This window comes from Hyperolius riggenbachi, chromosome 3 (assembly GCF_040937935.1).
Source record: "Hyperolius riggenbachi isolate aHypRig1 chromosome 3, aHypRig1.pri, whole genome shotgun sequence".
Classification (NCBI taxonomy): domain Eukaryota; kingdom Metazoa; phylum Chordata; class Amphibia; order Anura; family Hyperoliidae; genus Hyperolius; species Hyperolius riggenbachi.
In genome coordinates this window covers 461,065,763-461,088,619 of record NC_090648.1, presented here as the reverse complement: position 1 = coordinate 461,088,619, position 22,857 = coordinate 461,065,763, and the positions used below count along the sequence as shown (strand labels likewise).

The 22,857-nt window shown below is 40.1% G+C and overlaps 1 protein-coding gene across 7 annotated transcripts in view; it reads right to left on the bottom strand.

The window, feature by feature from the left end:
• The window catches only part of FSTL4 (follistatin like 4), a 1,281,504-nt gene that overhangs the window by 586,393 nt on the left and 672,254 nt on the right, over positions 1-22,857 (bottom strand). For all 7 annotated transcript variants that reach the window (XM_068273011.1, XM_068273010.1, XM_068273014.1 and 4 more), the window contains one exon: positions 10,717-10,965. In XM_068273011.1, the coding sequence (XP_068129112.1) occupies positions 10,717-10,965 (249 nt within the window). The remainder of the gene's footprint in view (positions 1-10,716; positions 10,966-22,857) is intronic.

The following is a 22,857-nucleotide window of genomic DNA, read 5'->3' as shown; positions in this document are numbered from 1 at the left end:
TACATTGTTAGGATGCTTACCCCACAACTTGATTGTAGGTTGAACCCTTTTTGTAGCAGTGACTGAGTCCTCCTTCCGAAAGGCTGAGTGGGGGCGTGTCGCCCCCACTCAGCCTTTCGGAAGGAGGACTCAGTCGCTGAGTCGTATGGGCATGTCTTTCCGACATGCCCATACGTGTGGTTGACTCTGGAAGCAACCCACTATGTGAGTATATTTTTATCATTGCACATTATTACCCATTTACCAGGTGATATTACGTCAGAGTGGGCTCCTGGTGTCTGTGTGTCCTTTCGTCTCCACTAGTCTGATTTAACAAATCTTATCTTTACTGTTTACCAAACACAATACATAGAATCTGAGCAGAGTAGGCAGTTTTTGCCTTTAGTCTTTGGCATAGCGACATTATCAGTCATGATTTGAAAAAAACAATAACTTTTCATTTGGACAAAGGTTGTATACTTGTGCATTTTCAAGATTGAAAAGTCACCATACATATAGCCATCCCATTGTTAAATTCATCTTTGGAACAATCAAAAGAAGTCAGATCTGGCAACTCTTAATGACTGCGTAAAAGGAAAAAAAGATACCATAGTAAAAAAACAACCATCACTGGACTACGTACAGTATATGTCATTGAACCATCATTTAACCAATACTTCCCATTAAAATGAACAATCATTTGAATGATAAAATTATAAGATTGCTGCAGCTGTGTTCTAAAATGGCAAACTATGAGCATCTACGTCTAGCTGTGAATTAAATCAGCAAATGTAATCTCCTGAGCGATACTATTGCCAGCAGACAGCAGGAAGCTGGAAAACAGTACTAGGTAGGAGCTCCAAGACACATGATCAACGTAATCATAGGACAAGCTTTTCCAAATATTGGAAACTGCATTATCTTTGCTTTCTCTCTCCTTTTAGGGCCAGTGCACACCAAAAACCTCTAGCAGATTCGCAAAATGCTAGAGGTTTTTGATGCAGATTTTTAGAGCAATTCTAGGCATGTTTAGAGAGATTTTCTAAACATGCCTAGCATTTTTTGGAGTGTTTTTGTGTAGCAGATTTCATATACTGTTACAGTAAAGCTGCTACTGAACAGCTTCTGTAACAAAAACGCTTGGAAAACCACTCTGAGCTAGCGTTTTTCAGAGCGGTTTGAGCTTTTCCATTTACTTTACATTGAGGCAGAAACGCATCTGCAAACCGCAAAAATGCTGCAGCCCCGAGTTTGCATTTGTGGAAAAAACGAACCATTCTGGTGTGCACCAGCACATTGAAATACATTAACCAAGCGGTTTTCAAACCACTAGATTTTTTAAAAGTGCTCCAGAACTGCTCTGGTGTGCCCCATCCCTTATTGTGGATTTAGTTTGTGAAAAAGCAAACAATTACAAGGCCTGATTAACTAAGACATCTCCAGACAAACTCAAGCATCTCCGGGGGACTACCATAAATGATCCACTTGACTTAACCTTGACTTGCTGCATTTTAAGTAAACCTAAGTTCAAGAAACTATAAGGGTTTATACTTACCTGGTGCTCCTCAAGCCCCCCCCCCCCCCTACTCTGCTCCATTGTTGTATCTCCAGTCTCCTCTATTTCACTGCTTTGAAGAAGCAGTAAAGTGTTGTACCGTGTTAGCCATGAGTGAAAGCAAGAAGTTTTGAATCAGGATGATACCATTTATTGGCTAACTTAGAGATGGATAAACAGTGAGCTTTCGACTTATAAAAAGCCTTCGTCGGACTGGTCAGGAACCAGTCCGACGAAGGCTTTTTATAAGTCGAAAGCTCACTGTTTATCCATCTCTAAGTTAGCCAATAAATGGTATCATCCTGATTCAAAACTTCTTGCTTTCACTGCTTTGAGGCCTGAGATCCAGCTGGGTATTGGGCCACTATGTATGTATGGTCCCGACCACCCCCCAGTCAGGCTCCCATTGCTGGGAGCGTTCTGTGCATGCACAGTTCACAAAGACTGCAACTCTATTTGGCAGAATGCTCTCAGCCACTGGAGCAGGATCATGAGGTGGGCGCAGGCGTGACTGAGTCGCAAAATTTATGAGCCTGACAGTGGCAACATCGAGGGACTGGGGTGTCAGGGTGACAATAATGGAGCTAACGAACCACATGGGCCTGGAGGAAGCCCTAGGTAAGTTAATAATTATACTTGTGTTTAGAGATGGATCGAACATCAAATTTAGGATCCGTGAACAGCGAATGCAAAATTCAGCAAAAGTTCATGAACAGGTGAATGTGGCAAATCTCCATAGACTTCAATGGACAGGTGAATTCTAAAACCTACAGGGACTGTTTCTTGCCACAAAAGTGATAGAAAAGTTGTTTCAATGGGCCTAACACCTGGACCGTGGAATGCCAGAGGGGGATCCATGGCAAAATTCCCACCAAAAATTACGCAGTCAACACAGAGTTGTGTTCTAATCTCTATAGGGCAGAAATCACATTGCATTCCTAAATTAGTGGAATAAAGTGTGTTAAAACCTCTGGCGTGTGTACACGTCCATCAGGTAGTGTAAGGGTTAGGCCCACTTCACACTGACAGATGGAATGCTACGTTTAACGCACTGCAGTCCATTAACAGCCACAAACACCTTTAGTGATTATGTCAGGTGAAGTCATAAATATTAGTGCTCTTGGCGGCAATTTTTGCGTAGTGCTGTGTAGTGGCACCGTGCCTGTGCACACAATCATGGGTGTGCAGGCAATCACGGTTTTCCAGCCTCTATGGTCAAGCTGAGGTAGTTAAATGACAGTTAAAGAGAAACTCCAACCAAGAATTGAACTTTATCCCAATCAGTAGCTGATACCCCCTTTTACATGAGAAATATATTGATTTTCACAAACAGACCATCAGGGGACGCTGTGATTTTGTGCTGAAACCCCTCCCACAAGAAGCTCTGAGTACCGCGGTACTTTTGGCAGTTTGATACAATGTAACAAGGCTCACAGACAGGAATTAGCTGTTTACAGCTGCCTCTAACAGCCAAAACAGCTAGCAGCAGCTACATAACCTGCCCACAGTAAAAATGTCACCATGTAATAAATGTCAGAATGTAAATCGGGGAGAGGAAAGATTTTACAATGGGCAAACACTGACTAAATCATTTATACATAATTATTGTAAAAATGAAGCACTCTTTTATTACATATTTTCACTGGAGTTCCTCTTTAAGTGACCAAACAAAACACTGATTCTGCACTGAAGCCTTATACAGGGGCAGTAGTGGATACTAGATGTTATGGGGAATGGGGCGGTCCAGGTGGGAAGGATAGCTGATTGGCTGCCATGCGCCCACTGATTATGAGTTAAGGGGTCAAAATTTAATGCAGTGATGATGTATAGGGGTGGGTCAAACACGCAGTGTATTCGCCTGAGGGGGAAAAAGCGAACCCCTTTGTTCACCACAAAAAAATTTTCCGGGCGAATACCTCGGCCCATCTCTACTTGTATTGTCTCGGGTAAACTGTAACATGTTTTGCTGTTAAGTGGTTAGGCTTTGCCCCCTCCCCTTTCGTAGATCATATTAAATGATAATGAGTAGGTCCACATTCAAAATCCGTAAAATGTTGTAAGCCCCTCATGGTCCTCCATTGAAGGGCAAGTAGATTTAGTAAAAGAATCCCACTTCATGGATCTGCATGACACTGGGGTCATACAACTGCTGACATACTGATCTTTCAGCAGCACCCTATGTTTCAATATGACTAGTGCTGTAGCTAAGGAGCTGTGAGCCCCAGTGCAAGGTTTACATTGGGCCTACCCAAGCAATCTACACATAACAATTGATACAGCACACCAAAACCTGCCAAGGACAACCACGGTGTCAGAGGTACAAGAAGGGGATGGGAACAGTTTGCTAATGATTACTACTATTCAAAGCATCTATAAAAATAATTATTACCAGCACAGGATCTATAAAGAGCTAACACTGTTGAGGGAGGGTCCCTCAGGGGCCCAGGTGTGGCTACAACTTCTGCATCCTCTATTGCTTCGCCACTGAATATGACACAGGTGAAGGCTGCAATCTCACTACCTATTAGCAGACTTTTCTTTTTAAACCAGTCTACAGTAAGTTTCCTGAATCACTATTTGTATTCCCTCTCCACACTTCTGCACAGTCACTCAATTCAGATCCTGAAACTTTCCAGGGAATATAAAGGCTTGAAGTGTTTTGATTTTAATAATCAACAGGTGAGGGATAATCAGTAAATATGCACTTATGCAGCCTTACTTTTTTCCTTAAAGAGAACCCGAGGCGGGGTTCTAACAATGCAATCCACATACAGAGGCTGGGTCTGCCTATACAGCCCAGCCTCTGTTGCTATTTCAATTCCCCCTAACTTCCCCCTGCACTCTGCAATTAGCCATAAATCACAGCCGCACTGTGCGGGCTGTGTTTACATCTGTCCTGTCAGTCTGCCGATCCCCCCGCCTCCTGCAGAGCTCTGGTCCCCGCCCGCATCCCTTCCCTCCAATCATCGGTCTGTATAGGCAGACCCAGCCTCTGTATGTGGATTGCATTGTTAGAACCCCGCATCGGGTTCTCTTTAAAGGGACTCCGAGCACCTCTCATGGGCATGGCTTTAAGACTCCTACCAGTACTGCAAAGTACTTAAAGATGCATACCTTTCTGTAGCTTGTGCTCTCCTCATTTGATATCTGAATCAGCGTTCTATACCAAATAGTTTTTGTTCGATTTCAATGTAAAAATCGCGGCTGCCATCTTGGCTATGTTATAACGGCCGGGTCACCCCTGTCTTCTCTGTTAGAGAAGTGCATCACTGAATGAAGCAGGAAGAGGAAGTGACACGCATGGCCATTGCAAGAGGCTCCTCCAGAGGAATCATACCACGACTTTGTTGGAAGTCATCTGTCTTAAAGGCATGCCAATGAGAGGTGCTCGGAGTCCCTTTAAAGTGTACCTGTTGCAATATGTGACATGATGAGATAAACATGTGTATGTACAGTGCCAAATATATTAATAATCAGGCTGTTTTACTTGTTTTATTTTGCTGCCTGAAAGAGTTGATCTCTAGGCAGCTTCTCTCTTGTCGGTACCTTGTTTAGAATATAGTAGATATAACTGATAAGATAATTACAGCTATAAAGGCTTTCCTGGCAGAAAACAACTTCTGAGGGCAGGGAGAGATACAATACATGAACGATTGACCTTTTTCTAACTCTGGGACACTTAATAGGCTGCCACTGATTAGAGACAGTAAAACATTCAACCTTCTTTGTAAATGTTTAAATGTGAAAGAAAACCATGGGATACTTTAAAAAGTCATTTTTAGGAGTAGGAGGATAAATATAATTGCTTATCTCATCAGTTTATTTTCACCTCTGGTCACTTTAAGCTCAGGTACACTTTCAAGATGTCCCAGCTGCACTCCCAGTGAGTATTACTCATGTACACTATTGTCATTGATGAAATTAGCATAATTGGCTGCCACAATTCAGATGTTCTATAATGTATTTGTAGCTTCTTTTTTTTTACGTGACATTAATGTAAGAATGTAGCATTCCTCACCAAGGACATTACTTCATTCAACTAAAAGAACAATAACATCGAATTAGCAATTGTTTTATATAAATAGCATCCCATTTGATGAAGGTAAGGAAGAGAGCTAGTACTAGATGGATAAGGGAGGGTACTCAATGGGTACTCAGCGGCTTACAAGCGGACCTATGCTCACAGTGTGAGTTATTCCAAAACAGCAAAGAGAGGTAGATGGTCATGTAGATCTATGCAGTCAACTTTTATTTATGATACACTGCAGTACTTAAGGACCCAAAACAGCAGTGGGGGATAGAAGAAAGGAGGGATATCATAGCCTAACAGCTGTTTCGTGGCAAAGCCACTTCATCAGAGGCTGTGGCATCATCAGAGGCCTATGCAGTCAATTTAACTTTTATTCATGATAGACTGGAGTACATAAAGACCCAAATCAGCAGTGGGGATAGAAGAGAGGATGGATGTCTCAGCCTAACAGCTGTTTCGTGGTACAGCCAGCCGCTTCATCAGAGGCTACAGAAATGACTAGCCACTACTCACTGAACATACTTATATGGTATCGAAACCTCTAAGAGGGATGCTGTTTTGGATTTTGCATCAGTATAGTGTTCTACCTTTTCACATGTCACACTCCTATTTGGAGGGTTCCCATAGTGATGGGTGTTGCCCCAACACCGGAAGTGTTGGCATTACTCTTCTGGACTGGCACGGGGGAAGCAAAGTGTTATTCCTATCACAGTTTCAATACCATATAAGTGTGTGCAGGGGTTGATGTTAGTCATTTTTGTCGGATCAGTTCATTTCGGCTCGCGGCTCTCATTCGTCTCTCCCCGCGCCAAACTGAGCGGCGCTGACATAATATGCATCCCATTTTTGTAGCCTCTGATGAAGCAGCTGTGCCAGAAAATGGCTGTTAGGCTGTGACATCCCTCCTCTCTCCTATCCCCCACTGCTGCTTTGGATCTGTATTTACTCTGGTGTATCATAAACAAAAGTTGAATTGACTACATAGACCTACGTGCCCTGCTTCTTCTGTTAGCTCTTTCACATATAAATTGGCTAAAGAAGATAGCAACATTACTCCTTGAGATACTAATATTCAGTAATATGCAGTATTTAATTTTAGCTATTTTAAAAGGAACCCGAGGTGGGGATTAAAAAAAAAAAAAGCAATATTACCTGATCTGGGGGCTAGGCTGATCAGGTAGTTGCAATCCCCACCGCTCTCTGCCGTTCCTGTGGCTTGCACTCCTCCAGTTTCATTTTTGTGAAGTGACTCCTGGAGTCACGACGCTGGAAGAAGCTGCTCTGTGTCTCACACACAGAGCAGCCTGCAGGGAGGCGGGGAGCAGCAAAGGGAGAGGCCAGGGAGAGGCAGAGATGGCCAATGGCAGCTGGGGAAGGCCTGCAAGAACGCCCCCCAGTGTGCGCTTAGGCAGGCAACTCTCCGCCATTCCTCTCAAAATTGGCAACAATTGCATGTCGCCAATTTCAGGGATTGCATGTCGCCAATTTCAGGGATTGCATGTTGCCAATTTCAGGGGTGATGGTGGTGGTGGTGGTGGTGGGGGGCAGAGAGTGGCACGGGGGGGCACAGAGGCATGTCCTGCAGCAGGGTAAAATGCCTCTGTGTCCCATCTGCCCCCCTGCGGCACCACCTTGGATACACTTTAAGCATGAAGATATATGTTAGATCATTTGTATTGCTTCAGTTTACTCCAATTCTTGTATGCCCAAAAACCTGAGCCAGATATTAAAAGATATACTATGAGATACATTCAATATGTAATTTTGTAATTTAAAGAGAACCAGAGATGAAAGAACCCTCATGTATTTTATTACATTTATCGGTGGGAACATGACAGTAAACACTTACCCTGCTTTTAGTTTCATTCTTCTCTGCTTAATCTGCCTGTTATCAACTGTGATAAGAATCCCTAACTGAGCATTCAGTCTAGGTTTGACCTGGAATCCTTATAGCTGAGTCAGTCTTCTGTGGAGTCTTTTCAAGCCCAAGCCCGCCCCCTCATGGCTCAGCTTTCCTGCTTTGCATACTCAGAGCTCTGATGACTGGGAGGAACTGCTGCTGCCGAGAAAGAAGCTCTCACACAACAGAGAAATGTGGCTGTGTGATCTGTATGCACTGACTGTGCAGTCATCATGCAGTTTCATTTTTATGAGAGACACATCCTACAGGCAGCTGCACAGCATACCAGAATAATGAATGCAGCAGCAGCCCTGCTTGTCTATAGTCTCATAGAGCCTAGACAGCACATCCAGAACAGCTCATAACCCGGAACCAGAAGGGGGTATGAGCCGGCAGCCATATTGGATTTTTCCTGGAGCAATAATGGATAAAAAACACTCAAAAAGGCACACCAGAGCAGCAAAATTATCAAGTAGAGCATTTATTCTTTACAAGCTATCGACTGATATGTTTATTTTGTGTGAAACGTTTATCTCTGGTTCCCTTTAAGAAGAGCTCAAGAGCCCAGAAATGTTATTAATTTATGTTTATAAATTAAAACATCTACATACAGTGCATGAAACAAAATAACAAAAATAGTACATAGCAAAGAATATTATTTTTGAACTAAATAAGCCCGCAAAGGTACATCACATTAGGCTGATAGTCAATTAGCAACATGAGTCACCTATGAAAGAGGTGCATCTGTTAGCATGTTTTATGTCTGCATTTTCAAAGCAGTATGAAGCAATTAAGTATTCAAAGAACATCAGCTAGTGCCTAAATTACAAATGTATCATTCAGAGAAAAAAAATTAATACACCAGCGTAAAAAATAATGACAGCGCAATCCAAACATGAACAAAATTCGCTGGCAAAGGAACAGGAAACAAGGCTAATGAAAAAGGATAAGTAGCTGTTTTGCTAAACAAATTCTAAATGCAACAAGAAGAGCCACCAAAATAAATCAAGAATGAACCAAGTGCCTCTATGTCTCGCTCTCATCAAAAACTGCATGCTGTGAGCTTCACTAAGCTAAATTTTATAATAGAGATGCCATTAAGAGTCTACTTGCATTAAGACCAATGTAAAGAGCTCACAACTAGAAACCTTGTAATAAATAAAAAGTAAAAAATGTTCCTTATCTTTTTTCCACCAAATAACTACACTTGTATATATTGGAGATAGTCAAAGAAGTGTACTTTGTAATTAATAAAGTATAAATTAATCAATGGATGAAATAAATCAATAAAATATCTGCACTGTGGCCCCAATACATTAACTTTTCATGATAACTTAATGACTTAAGCTTTATATAAACAATGTTTTGTCCCTTATATGATCTAGTATGGTTTCAGCTTCTGCAATAAAAAAATAAAAAGAGAAGAAAACTAAGAATTTGGAATGTGAAAAGTAATATCAAAATGTAATTTAAACTAAATTCCTGGTTTAGAAAAACTGTTGCTGTCTATTTAATTAAATTCCAAAAAAAAAGGTTTAGGGCCCTTTTACACTTAATCAGTTGCTCTCAGTTACAACTGAAAGAAAACTGATTTTCAAAGTAAGCCGCGTCGTCCTGTGACGTCTCGTTCCGGGGCGGCAGTACGGCGATCGTCGGCTTCCCATCGCAAACGGCGTTTCTTGTCCCCACCAGGGGACATGAAGCCGCGGCGGCTAGCCGGTCCTGGACGCTGCATGCTGCTTCTAGAGCTGGCCGAAGCGACGTGCTAAATCGGGATCGGAACGTGGTGTTTGCGCAATCCACGGTAATCGCCGTTAACCGCACGATGCTAAACGCTCCCATTCACTTGAATGGGAGCGTTTACCTGAGTCCCGAACCCTTGGCGGTAAACGCTGCCAAGCGTCCTTGTGAACCAGCCCTTACTATGGCACCTTTCACACTTAACGCGTTTTAACTGAAAACTTTTTCACAATGCACTGCTATGGAAAAAACACGTACTAACGCGCACCAATGCGTACTAACGCATACTAACGCACACCAACTGATTAAGTGGAAACGGGGCCTTAGAGTGGTTAAAACTGGCAATAAAGCAGCAGTCATCAATAAAAGCTGCAATGAGCAAAGTCCCTTTTCATATCCTAGCTCTGCAGAAGAAATGAGTGCTATGTTATACTATAGTAACACTCAGAGTCAGAAAGGGGACTTGTGGTTTGAAACTGATTTTTTAAGGTATTTTATTTAACTACTACTAAAAAAAAAAAAAAAAATCTATTTTTTGTTGTTGTTGTTTTTTACTATTTAAATTAAAATAGAACTTTTCAATCAGAAATAGATTTTTACATTTAGAAAAACCAACCCCAAGGTAGGCTTTTATAAAGATTTTCTTATAGGGATGGACAATGACATGCAGGTCTATGCAAATGTATGCAGTTTGAAAGCAGACCAATCAGATGTCACCTCACCAGGATTTTCAAGCTGCATACATTTGAATAAAAAATGTGGATGATCCTGCATTGACTAATATTTGAATCTCATTAATTACTCCGGTAGATTATTTTGAAAATGTATCAAAGCTTAATATGTATTACAGAAGGTGTTATACAGTGTCAGGCCTTGTTCACATTATAGGCGTTTTTGTAAAAATTTAAGCGCAGGTGATTTTCAAAATCACCCTGAAAGCGCTTGTGCAATGATCTTCTATGAGAGAGTTCACATCTGAGCGGTTCGTTTGCGATACGCTTAGAAAAGCGGTGCTTGGGCCATTTTTGAGGCGATTTGCCTCAATGGAAGGTATAGGAAAAATGCAAAACACTCACAAAATCGCTTTGGCAAGCGATTGTGTGAGCGTTTAAAAAAAAATTGTATTCATTTTTTCCAGATTTTTTTCCGGATCAAAAGACGGAAGCGCTCTGCAAAAGTGGTTACAAAAACGCCCACAAAAACGAGCGAACACGCAGAAAATCGCTGACGGGTACGTGAGCCGAATGCAATGTGAACAAGGCCTAAGAGATCAATGAAACACAGGCTAGCAAAGAAGTATTAAGTATCTGGGTGGTTGAGTCTCAATTTACTAAGTATGTAATTTTGCAATGCCCTGTGCAAATTTGAAATAAACTATGCTTAGAGGAGTTATAAAAATAACAACAAACAAAAACACAAAACAATATAAATTACTTGTTGAATAAACCATAAATCATTCCTAGTCTATTTGTGTTGATTTGCATGTATATACTGCCATTATTTTTATCCTACCTTTGAAGAAACAGTCCTTGCTGTGGATAATGTATATTTTTTTCCCATGTAGGCAGGATGTCCGGTGAAGTTCGCAATGATTTTCATAGAACTTTCCATCAGATCCACAAACAGGCATGTATCGCGGCTTGCATTTGTCCAAGCACACACATTCAGGAAGTCCAGACTCGACATTGGTGACGCATCTTCTTCCTTGGCCACAATACTTCTTTTCACAAAGGGAACTGAGTGTATCTTGTCTGCTGTACACTGTGGGAAATATCAAAAATAAAAGGACTTATCAAACAGCTTTTTAAACCAATAAACAACTTTAAGTAACCCTGTTACATTTTGTCATAAATCAAACTTGTAGCAACTGGTGGCTACTGCCACTTACACTGCTTTCCTGAGGTCCATCTAATGGTACCCATACAATAAGGGTGTTTTTTTCTTTACCAGAGAAATCTAATACATTTTTTCGCTTGATCAAATAATCAAATTGATTGAACCAATGCACCATACACCTATGATCGATTTTTAAAAAAAATTATCAAACAAAAGATCTAATAAAAAATTTCTGACTGATTTTTCCAACACATCCAATTAGATTTGTATTGAAAAAAATAATAGAGCCATTTTTTCTTATAATTTATTATAATAAATAATAAAGCATTTCTTGTACATTTGATAATTTGTATCAATCCCTCCCCCCCCCCCCCCCCCAAATTGACCAGTTTGATTGTATTGTGTATGGTCACATTTACAATCCAACACCAGACAAGACTACAGGCCCATATTTCCCATATGACCCCTGTTGGGCCTCTGTATTGATGCAGAGGTCAGTTTACGACAATAGGACAAAATGGTGGTATGACTGGACATAGGTGCTGAGAAATTAAGATGAATTTGAGCATCTGCTTAGACTCAAAGAGCTCCTATTAGTGGCAATAGGGATGTGAATACCATGTTTGCTGCCGGTTTCATTTACAGTTCTCCACTTTAAGGTTACTTTAAAATTTTAGTTATGGTCTAACCAAAACAGATACTAGTTATGGATATCTTTTAGTGGGCTGAATTCACAGCTATATTGAGAGAAATCTAGGCCATGCTTCAAAAGTATTGGTTTGTAGCTTTAAAATATGCATTGTCATGTCTTGTAATGAACTGCTGGATTTTCTGCAGTATTAAACAAAAGAAGAATGCTAGAGTGATATGCTCTCAAAGGCACTTGGAGGGACTTAAAAACTCAGATCTAGAAGTACAGTATCACTGTAAGAGTCCCTAGGTGATAAACACTAAGAAGTTGGCAGGTGATTCAACCTGCTGATATTTAACTGAAGCAGAAATACCAGTTTTGTAGGCATTGAACTTTTTAATAAAATGGGAATATGGCCGTATATAATATCTGGAAATATAAAAGCAATGAAGAGTAATAAAAATTCATGGCTGTAAGGTTTTATATCAAACAAACTGCTGGAGTCTTGGGAAAATCCTTCACTCTAGGTTTCACAGAAAGTTTCAGCATTACACTGGATGTTATAAGAATACATGATACATTGTTTCAACTGAAGATGTAAAATTAGTATTTAATGTGACCTGAATATACATACACAACTTGTATGTTTGTTGGTGACAGTCTGACCACTAAAAAAAACGTCTATTTACTCAATTGACTCCTAAATACAGTATTGTGCCATGTTAGCCATCAGTCAATTTAAAACTTCCTGAATAGTCTCGTAGAAAGGTCCTTTTTTTAAACGAAGCAAAACTATCCACTAGTTTACACTGATTAACCACTTTATCCACCACTACAGTATATCTACGTCCTCTGTGACTTCATCTAAGCCACGAGTCAGTAGATATACGTCTTGTAGCAGAAGCAGTGCTGTGCAGGATTGAGCTTGCACCTATGCACATTTCTGGCACTATCTGATGCAGCACTAATTGGTGAACGGGAATATATGTTTCCTGAGCTAATGAGATTGATTTTTACCATTAAAATACATTTATTTTCTCAGTTCATAGTGAAAAATACACTCTGTAGCATTATTTCAGAATCAAAAATCTTCACCATAAATTGTGACAGGAACATAATCTAAGTTTTGTGATAAGCGGTAAGAATAGCCAAACAAAATTTGTGTTTTTTATCTACAGTAGCACTTTTTATTTTTAATCTGGAATTGGTAAAACTATTGTTTTCCTTGTTTTCCCATTAAAATTCATAGAAAACAAAATTGTTTGAGGGAAAAAATGGCATACAACAAAAGCCTAGTTTGTCTTGGAAAAAAAAACAATATATATTTCAGTTCTGTGTCATAAGTAGGAATAAAGTTATTTCTGCTTAAATAAGAACATAGCTAAACTGTCAAAACTGCTCTGGTCCATAAGTGGGAAACAAGGTCTGGATGCGATGTGGTTAAACTAAAGGTTGTGAGATAGAAAAAGATAAAAACAAAGAAAAATTGTATGGAGAGTATAAGCAGTGCATTTCTCCCATAATGTGCTGCTCCAGTCATATGTTATTATTGTAGAGCTGTTGCAGTATTAGGGTATTAATAATTATGAGTGTTTATAGATGCCTGCAATAGCGATGGTCACGTCTAGGAGTAGGGATGGTCGGAAATGCTGATTTCTGATTCCAACAAATTTCCGCAGAAATCAGTTTTTCCATTTTCTGCCAATTTGCGAAGAATGATATTTTTATTTGTCAATAAAGTTAGTTCATTCTAAAAATCAAAAGACAACTATGGTATTATGTAAGCTAATATGCAAAAACCGCATTTCCAGTTGGCAACCGCAGTAAACTTCTCTGATTGGCCTAATACTTCCAAAGTCTTCTGATTGGCCTAAAACAACCACGGTAATCCAATTTCTGCTGAAAATACTGCATTCTGTGATAAGGCTTATATTTCTGAAGCCTCCTGATTGGCCTAAAATTACCATGATTTCCAAGGAAAAATTCTGCATTCTCTGATTGGTCCAATGCTTCTGAGTTTAGTGATTAGGCTAAAATTTCTGAGTTGCAGTAATACTGTATTTCCACCTCTGGAGTTCTCCTAGACATGACTACCACTAGCCTGCAATTAGTCTCCAGCAGATGATGGTCTGAGTAACAGTGGCATAACTGCAAAGCATGTGGCCCCACGAAAAAATTGAATAGGCCCCCAACATTCCCACCTTTCCCTTGCCTCCCTTTACTGACCCTCACAGCCTGGGAGCCCATCCTGCAAGGGTCATACAACAATTAAAGCCACCATTATTTCACACCCAGCACATGCGTATCCACAAAAACACATAATTTGGAGCTGCTATGAGTTTCCTCAAACCAACGATAAACAAGATTTCTGCTGCCACTATTAAAATGCAAAACAACATCTTTAAGCATACCCACAACTAATTAATTATATCCTCACACCTACCGCCATGATGTTTGTAATTATATCCCCCTGGGTTCCTTGTATTTCATTGCATTGCACTGAATGGAGCTGCCGACATTGGGAAAAGTGTCGTCCTGCACAATACAATGCTGAATAAGGAATCCAAGATGGCGGCCATGATTTCGATCGCGAAAATAGCAAAAACTAAAAGGTGTAGGGTGGTGTTTTATATATCAATGTAAAGAGGAGAAAGAGAGCTTCAAAATGGTATGCATCTTTCCATAGTTACTGCACTGCTCGGAGTCCCTTTAATGAAATCTATGGTGACACTGAGCTACCTCTGGATACATTGCACTTTCCTTTGTTAGGGCTCATTCACACTTAAAATTGCAAAATGCTAGCGCTTATGCTACCGTTTTGCGCAAGTGATTTTACCACAATTTGCGCTATACACTTCCGCAATTCAGAACGATCGTGATCAGCGCTTTATTAAGCATTGTACCGTAATTGCTCTAGAATTGCGGCAGAATGCTGCAGGTAACATATTTTGCGATTGACACTACCCGCTAATGCCCGCGATCCGCACCAATCGCGGCAGTGAGATGAGATCACTGCCGTATAGTTATTATTGCACTAGCACTTTAAAAAGCCCTAGTGAGAACGGGCCCTTAGTGCCTCTGTGTTTTCTCAGCAAGACCCACCCCACTGAACTGTCAGTCAGAATAAAACTTGTCAGGATATTTGTAGTTTGTCCTGAAACTCCTCACTGTGGCCATACCCTATGTTCTCAGAGACATCCAACAGATCACCATCATCATATGGTGGCCGAAGTGCAATGGAGACACGTGTGTCCTCAAACAAGATTCTGCTGCACAGTTTGTTACCATGTGGCAGGGAGCATTATGGGTCAAGAAAGATCAGACATTTCCCTTTGCTAAGCCTCTATGGAGCATACATGTATTAAAGGCACCAGTTAGTGTCATTATAAATTGTTCTAATAATTCATATAGTAAAATATGGGAAATATTTACCGATATTTTACTATGACCTAAACTAACCCTGCTCTCACACATAGCTCTCCCTCTACTGATGCCTAACCTTAAAGAGACTCTGTAACAAAATGTTCATCCTTATTTCTTCTATCCTATAAGTTCCTATACCTGTTCTACTGTGCTCTGTCTAACTGCAGACTTTTCTAGTTGCACAGTGGCTGTATTATCTCTGTTATATGAACTAATCTTCTCTCCTCTGTCGGCTCTGTCAGGCTGAGGCAGTCAGGCTGGAATGTGCAGTGCTGCTTGTGATTGGATAGAAGCTATACACACACTCTCCAGGCCCCCTGCACACTCTGTATGATTCACACACTGAGCTACTCTCAGCCTATTGCTTGCTATGTGTTTTGTTTGTAAACACTGCATAAACATGGCAATTACAAGCCAGGATTGCTACAGGGAATGGCAGAAACAGCACAGAGGGGCCCAGGAGAACATAATGAATAGAATAGTATGCTTTTTATTGTAAGAATTTTAGAGTACAGATTCTCTTTAACCCATTCAGGTTCCGTGGTTTTCACGAGAGAAATGTTCACCTCCCATTCATTAGCCTATAACTTTATCACTACTTATCACAATGAACTGATCTATATCTTGTTTTTTCCGCCACCAATTAGGCTTTCTTTGGGGGGTACATTTTGCTAAGAGCCACTTTACTGTAAACACATTTTAACAGGAAGAATAAGAAAAAAATGGAAAAATTCATTATTTCTCAGTTTTCAGCCATTATAGTTTTAAAATAATACATGCCTCCATAATTAAAACTCACGTATTGTATATGCCCATATGTCCCGGTTATTACACCGTTAAAATTATGTCCCTATCACAATGTATGGCGACAATATTTTATTTGGAAATAAAGGTGCATTTTTTCCATTTTGCATCTATCACTATTAACAAGTTTAAAATAAAAAAAATATCGAAATATTTTATCTTTACATTGATATTTAAAAAGTTTAGACCCTTAGGTAAATATTTACATGTTTTTGTTTTTTTTATTGTAATGTTTTTTTTTTTTTAATAGTAAACATTTTATTTGGGTAGTTTTGGGAGGGTGGGGGGGTAAACAATAGATTTATAATGTAAATGTGTATTTATTTTAATTTATTTTTATTTTCAGTTGTAGTATTACTTTTTGAGTTTGTTTACATGACGTCACTCTAAGCGTAACACACGCTTAGAGTGGCGCATCGGGGAGGGAACGGCCAGAAAAGGTGCAGCTTCCGAGAGAAGCTGTCGCTTTTTCAGCGGGGGAGAGGAATCAGTGATCGGGCACCATAGCCCGATACATTGATTCCCTGGCTACCGAATCCGCGGCCGGGAGTGCGCGTGCACGCGCGCAATCGGCCGCGGGGGCGCGCGGTAGCGCACATGGTTCCTGGACGTAGTTTCTACGTCCAGGAACCAAAATAGGTTAATAGCCTCCCAGTGGTGCTAAATCCTAAGACCTCCTATGGTGGAGCCTGACCATAAGACCCCCCATCCCCCCCTTCCCCGGCGGTGACTAAAATAAACCCGTTGATGCCTAACCATACCCACCAGCATCCTGGTTAAAAAGCACATGCTAAAATAGCAAACATCCTTTTTGTAAGGACACATCTTGTGTCCTTTTCAATTGTTCTGTCTATGGAAGGCACTGTTTCAATACTAACATTGAACACAGTCACCATTCTGCATCTCTTGCAGGTAAACTCAAATGTCCTGCAATTTATTAATGATATAATAGTGCAAAATTCCTATCGCCCACGAAACTGTTAAGTAAAGCCTTACTATAAACAAATACTCTATGGGTTTTTAATATGATTGACGGTGTTGAGTTAAATCATTGTGATGCGCCGATATTGTTTTGTTGGAGAGAAAATTGTGCGAGCCATTTATTGATGAAGGTGATATTTCAGACAGTTGCTAATGTCTACTGTGACCTATCCCATCACCACTACTGGCTATTTAATTAATTGGATATTGCATTTTAGTCAGTGACCAGCATTTTAAACAACCAAATCAATCAATGACTCATGCGCTTGTGATCCTTTACCTGTGGAACAGATCTTAGTCTACAGAAAATAAGAATTATTATTACACATATATATTTAGATTACAAACAAATATCCAGAGCCCTTTGGCTATTGTAGAATGTTAAAACGGTAGAATAGGCAGGAGTGTATAATCCAAGAATAAACCTTAATGGTTCAGTGTAGATTTAGATTTTTTCTTTTTTTACTTTTGCTATAGAACAATTGACTTTCTCTCTGATAGGTTAGCCTACAACTCCATGCACTGTTTTAAAATGACATTGAAAGAGTTGTTAGAGATCTGTGTTCGAATTCTGAGGTCAACTGTTTATGACCTTGAGGGAGTCATTTAGGAAAATGTTGTCGAAATGGAGTACGCTATTAGCTAACAAATAACTCGCTGCTATTGCTAGGTCTTTACTCAGTCATGCCTGGATTTAATGTGTTCCTCTTTGCTTTGATGCCTAGCGCAATGCATGTCTTTTTGAGTTTGCAAGCGAGCTAGAAAATAAAATAAAATTGTAATTGCATGTACAGAACAAAATTCCAGTAAACTTATTTGAGGGCTTCTCCACAGCATCTGGCTGGAGTGGGGAATTTTTCCACTCCTTTTTAGATCACTTGTACAGACAGTCCCCTACTTACTTATCTCTATAGACATTTGAGTTACAGATATAATTGCAAAGGTAAAATGGGGAGCAGCCGGTGGAATGCTCTCACGTGTTGTTGGCTGAAGAACCCATATGGGCTATTTCAGCAAACTTACTTTGTGTCACTAAGCTGGGGACTCAGCTCAATGGCTCCTGGTGGTGGGTTGGGTGAGTGGGGAAGAGCATGTGGCAGTGAATGCGCTTGTTTGCAGTCTGTGTGCAAGTGGAAGCAGGACAGGAATATGCTGAAGAAAACACTTAGGCCTTGATTCATAAAGCATTAACGCATAAGGTAATGCAGAAAACAGCTGACTTCACTGAGCGTTTAGGAAAATGCCAATTCATATAGGCTGTTATTGCATGAAAAGCTGAAATTACAGAGAAGTGAGGTAAATTACCAACTTGTGCAGTAAATACCTCAATACCTGTCAGCAAATGTCAGTAAATGTCAATTTGTAAAGACTTTAACATGCGGTTAAAAACCTGAAATTTTACCGTCACCTCTGGTGTGGTGAAATCAGAACGGAGACTGTGCGATACTGTGGGAAGCCAGTCGTGACTCACACAAGCAGAGAGGGATAAGCTATGACTGACAGGAGCAGAGCCAATAGAAACAGCCCCTGTCTCCTGCAAGTCCCTGTGATCAGGCTTCTCGGGCAGATTCCAGCTTTTCTACCACCCAGGCAGCAAGCAGAGAGAGATTGGAACAAAACAGGTTTCCCTTGCCACCTGTCAGCAGTGGTTCCTGTTTGCAGAGGAACTATTGGGGAAATCACCTAAGCATGGCATGTATAATATCTCCTGAAAGTTCAAAGCTGTTGTAATTAAATATACTGTTAAGAAAGACCAATAGACAGATTTAGAGTGAACAGAGACAGTATAACAAACATGTACATCTAAAGGGATGTGGGGAAGCCTTTTACTATTGTAATGCTGTCTCTGCACGAAGAACAGCATGTAACAAGAGAGACAAATACACACTCTAGTGTTGTTACCGACAGGTTTTTGTTAATGGGCTTTGGTAAATTACTGAAATTCTACCACACCTGTGAGCATTTTTATTAATTAGCACACAAAAGTCGAAAATACTGAATGCAATATTTTAATGTCCAGATTTTCTTTTTTATCGCACAGCCTTTTATGAATTAAGGCCTTAGTGTCTCAATGAATATATGTAAGGTTTATTTTGCAGCACATCTCCCGAGGGTATAGTAGCAGCCTTGCTTCATTAGGCAAACAGTTTGTAACAAGCGAGCTATGCATTTATATACACATACTGAGGACCTTGTTATGTGTATGCAACAGCAGTGCGAGCTTGTTGCCAGCTTCAGCTGATTCAACCTGCACACGGACCCCGGCTGGAAGGAGGACCTAGCTAAACCCACCACTAGGAGCTGTTGAGCTGAGTTAGTGGGACAAAGTGAGCTTGCTGGACAGTCTGTTTTTTCAGCGAACCACACGAGTGAGAGCATTCCACTGGTGGCTGTATTCATTGTTTGTGATTCTTCTTAGAGTATGCTCCCCAGTTTGTCTTCACAGATATAACTATATCGCAGGCAGCTTCTATGCTCTAGAAAGGAGATCAGTGCACAAGTCCGGTCTTAGCAGCTAAAGACTGTACACATGCCCGATTTGATGTCCTAACAACGGGTCGTTTGTGCAAATACGACATGTGTACGCACCTTATATCCCTTAGGACAATAGTGTACACAAATTGGAAAAACATTACCACACAATGGAGGCACAAGCCGTTTCCTGGACTTCCGCTACCTCGGGGGCCAAAATGCAGAGTGACTGTGAAACAGCTGTAAGGTTGTAGACTTGTGCCCCCACTGCGTGGTAACATTTGTCCCATTTTTGTACACTATTGTCCTATGGCAATGTTTCTCAAACCCGTCTTTGTGACTCCCCAACAATGCATGTTTTTCAGGCAACCTCACCTACGCGCAGGTGAGATAATTAAGGATTCCATATAGCTGAGTCACTAATTACCCCACCTGTGCGTAGGTGAGGTTGCCTGCAAAAAATGCACAGATGGGAAGTCACAAGGACAGGTTTGAGAAACACTGTCCTATGGGGTTAATAAAGCCTGGAATTTTTACCTAGTGCCCAATACTCTACCGTTGTTACAAAATTAAAGTACATTGAATTCGAAATGCATATGACATACCTAAAAAATGCTGAATACAGGAAGGTTTTCTTTGCAAATCAAATGTGAAAATGCTAACAAATGCAAAACAAATCACATGCCGAGTGGCCCATAGCAATACATTGCATGTGTTGCCCTTTGTGCTTCTCAAAATGGAAAAGCCACTATGATTTCAGCAACTGTGTGCCATGCCTTTCTATAGATTTCTATTAAGATTTGTGCAGACATACAGTAGAATGCAATCCCTTCACACATCATGGCAAGCTACTCCTTGGTGAAATTAAATTAAACCTAACACATTTAAACTTCTGTGTTGATATGATATCTGAAAATCACATACAATTACAACAGTTTAGGAAAATAACATCTGACATGAGATTTATTTTCTTTTCCACTTCTATTGTGGTTATTATCAGTTATTAAATTGTTAAAAATATTTTTTACACACATTTTCTGCCCATTAGACATAAAATCAGTTAATAATAATTCCCATATCTGTATAGCGCTTTTTCTCCTATAAGACTCAAAGCGATTGCAAGGCAGCTGCTAGAGCGCACTCAGTAGGCAGAAGCAGTGTTAGGGAGTCTTACCCAAGAACTTCTTACTGTAAAGGAATAGCTGAGGTTTGAGCCCAAGTCACCTATATCAGAGGCAGAGCCCTTAACCAGTACACTATCCAGTTAAGAATGCATGAAAAATCATTGTCAGTGCTTTTTATGTATATCACAATCAGCGTCGGACTGGGAGGTGGAAAAACTGAGGAAATCCACCAGCTGGCCAAGCAGCAGAAACCCTGTGTTACCCCTCCCAATAGAAACCTGCAGCAAGTCTTCACTGTGAGCAGCAACACATGATTACTGCTGCTTGGCCAGCAAGTAGATTTCCTCAGTTTTTTCAGCTCCTAGTCCAACACTGATCACAATGCTGCAATTATTGCTGTAAGCAAAAAATAAAGTGCTTGCTTTATTTATGTATATTACCTTCATTGTATTCCATGTTAATGAAAAAAATTATCTACTTCCCCATCACAAGTTATTCTCCCTTAAAAAAACTGAGCAATATTCACATTTTACTCTCCTCTCATTTATTTGCTGATAACATTACCGCTACTTATGACACCTAAATGATCTACAGAAGGATGCAAAAGTTTGGGCAACCTTGTTAATCCTCATGATTTTCCTGTATAAATCGTTGGTTGTTATGATAAAAAATGTCAGTTAAATATATCATTTAGGAGAAACACAGTGATATTTGAGAAGTGAAATTAAGTTTCTTGGATCTATAGAAAGTGTGCAATAATTGTTTAAACAAAATTAGGCAGGTGCTTAAATTTGGGCACCACAAAAAAGAAATGAAATCAATATTCAGTAGATCCTCCTTTTGCAGAAATTACAGCCTCTAAACACTTCCTGTAGGTTCCAATGAGAGTCTGGATTCTGGTTGAAGGTATTTTGGACCATTCCTCTTTACAAAACATCTCTAGTTCATTCAGGTTTGATGGCTTCCGAGCATGGGCAGCTCTCTTTAACTCACACCACAGTTTTTCAATTATATTTAGGTCTGGGGACTTCGATGGCCATTACAGAACGCTGTACTTGTTCCTCTGCATTAATGCCTTAGTGGATTTTGAGCAGTGTTTAGGGGCGTTGTCTTGTTGAAAGATCCAGCTCCTGCGCAGCTTCAGCTTTGTCACTGATTCCTGGACATAGGTCTCTAGAATCTGCTGATGCTGAGAGGAATCCATGCATCTCTCAACTTTGACAAGATTCCCAGTCCCTGCACTGGCCACGCGGCCCCACAGCATGATGGAACCACCACCATATTTTACTGTAGGTATCAGGTGTTTTTCTTGGAATGCTGTGTTATTTTTCCTCCATGCATAACACCACTTGTTATGGCCAAATAACTCAATTTTAGTTTCATCAGTCCACAGTACCTTATTCCAAAATGAAGCTGACTTGTCCAAATGTGCTTTAGCATACCTCAAGTGGCTCTGTCTGTGCTGTGGGCAGAGAAAATGCTTCCTCTGCATCACTCTCGCGTACAGTATCTCCTGCACCGAATGGTTGAACGATGCACAGTGACTCCATCTGCAGCAAGATGATGTTATAGGTCTTTGTGACTGACTGTTCTCACCATTCGTTGCTTCTGTTTATCTGAGATTTTTCTTGGTCTGCCACTTTGAGCCTTAACTAGAACTGAGCCTGTGGTCTATTTCCTCAATATGTTCCTAACTGTGGAAACAGACAGCTGAAATCTCTGAGGAAGCTTTCTGTATCCTTCCCCTAAACCATGATGGTGAACAATCTTTGTCTTCAGGTCATTTGAGAGTGTTTTGAGACCCCCATGTTGCTACTCTTCAGAGAAAATGAAAAGAGGAGGGCAACTTACAATTGACCACCTTAAATACTCTTTCTCATAATTGGATACACCTGTGTATGTTAGTCAGGGGTCACTGATCTGACCAAGCCAATTTGAGTTCCAATAATTAGTTCTAAAGGTTTTGGAATCAATAAAATGAAAACAGTGCCGAAATGTATGCACCTGCCTAATTTTATTTAAACAATTATTGCACACATTCTGTAAATCCAATAAACTTCATTTCACTTCTCAAATATCACTGTGTGTCTCTTCTATATGATATATTTAAATGACATTTTTTTATTGTAACAGCCAATGATTTATACAGGGAAATAATGACAATTAACAAGTTTGCCCAAACTTTCCCATCCCACTGTATATATTGTTTTTTTTCAGGACAAACTAGGCTTTCTTTCGGTGGTACCTTTTGCTAAGAATTATTTTATTTCTTTTGCATTTTAAATGGAATAATAATGAAAAAAACTAAAAAAAAGTCATTATTTCTCAGGTTTTAGCCACTATAGTTTGAACATACCTAGATCTTCTGTCTTGTCTGATTGA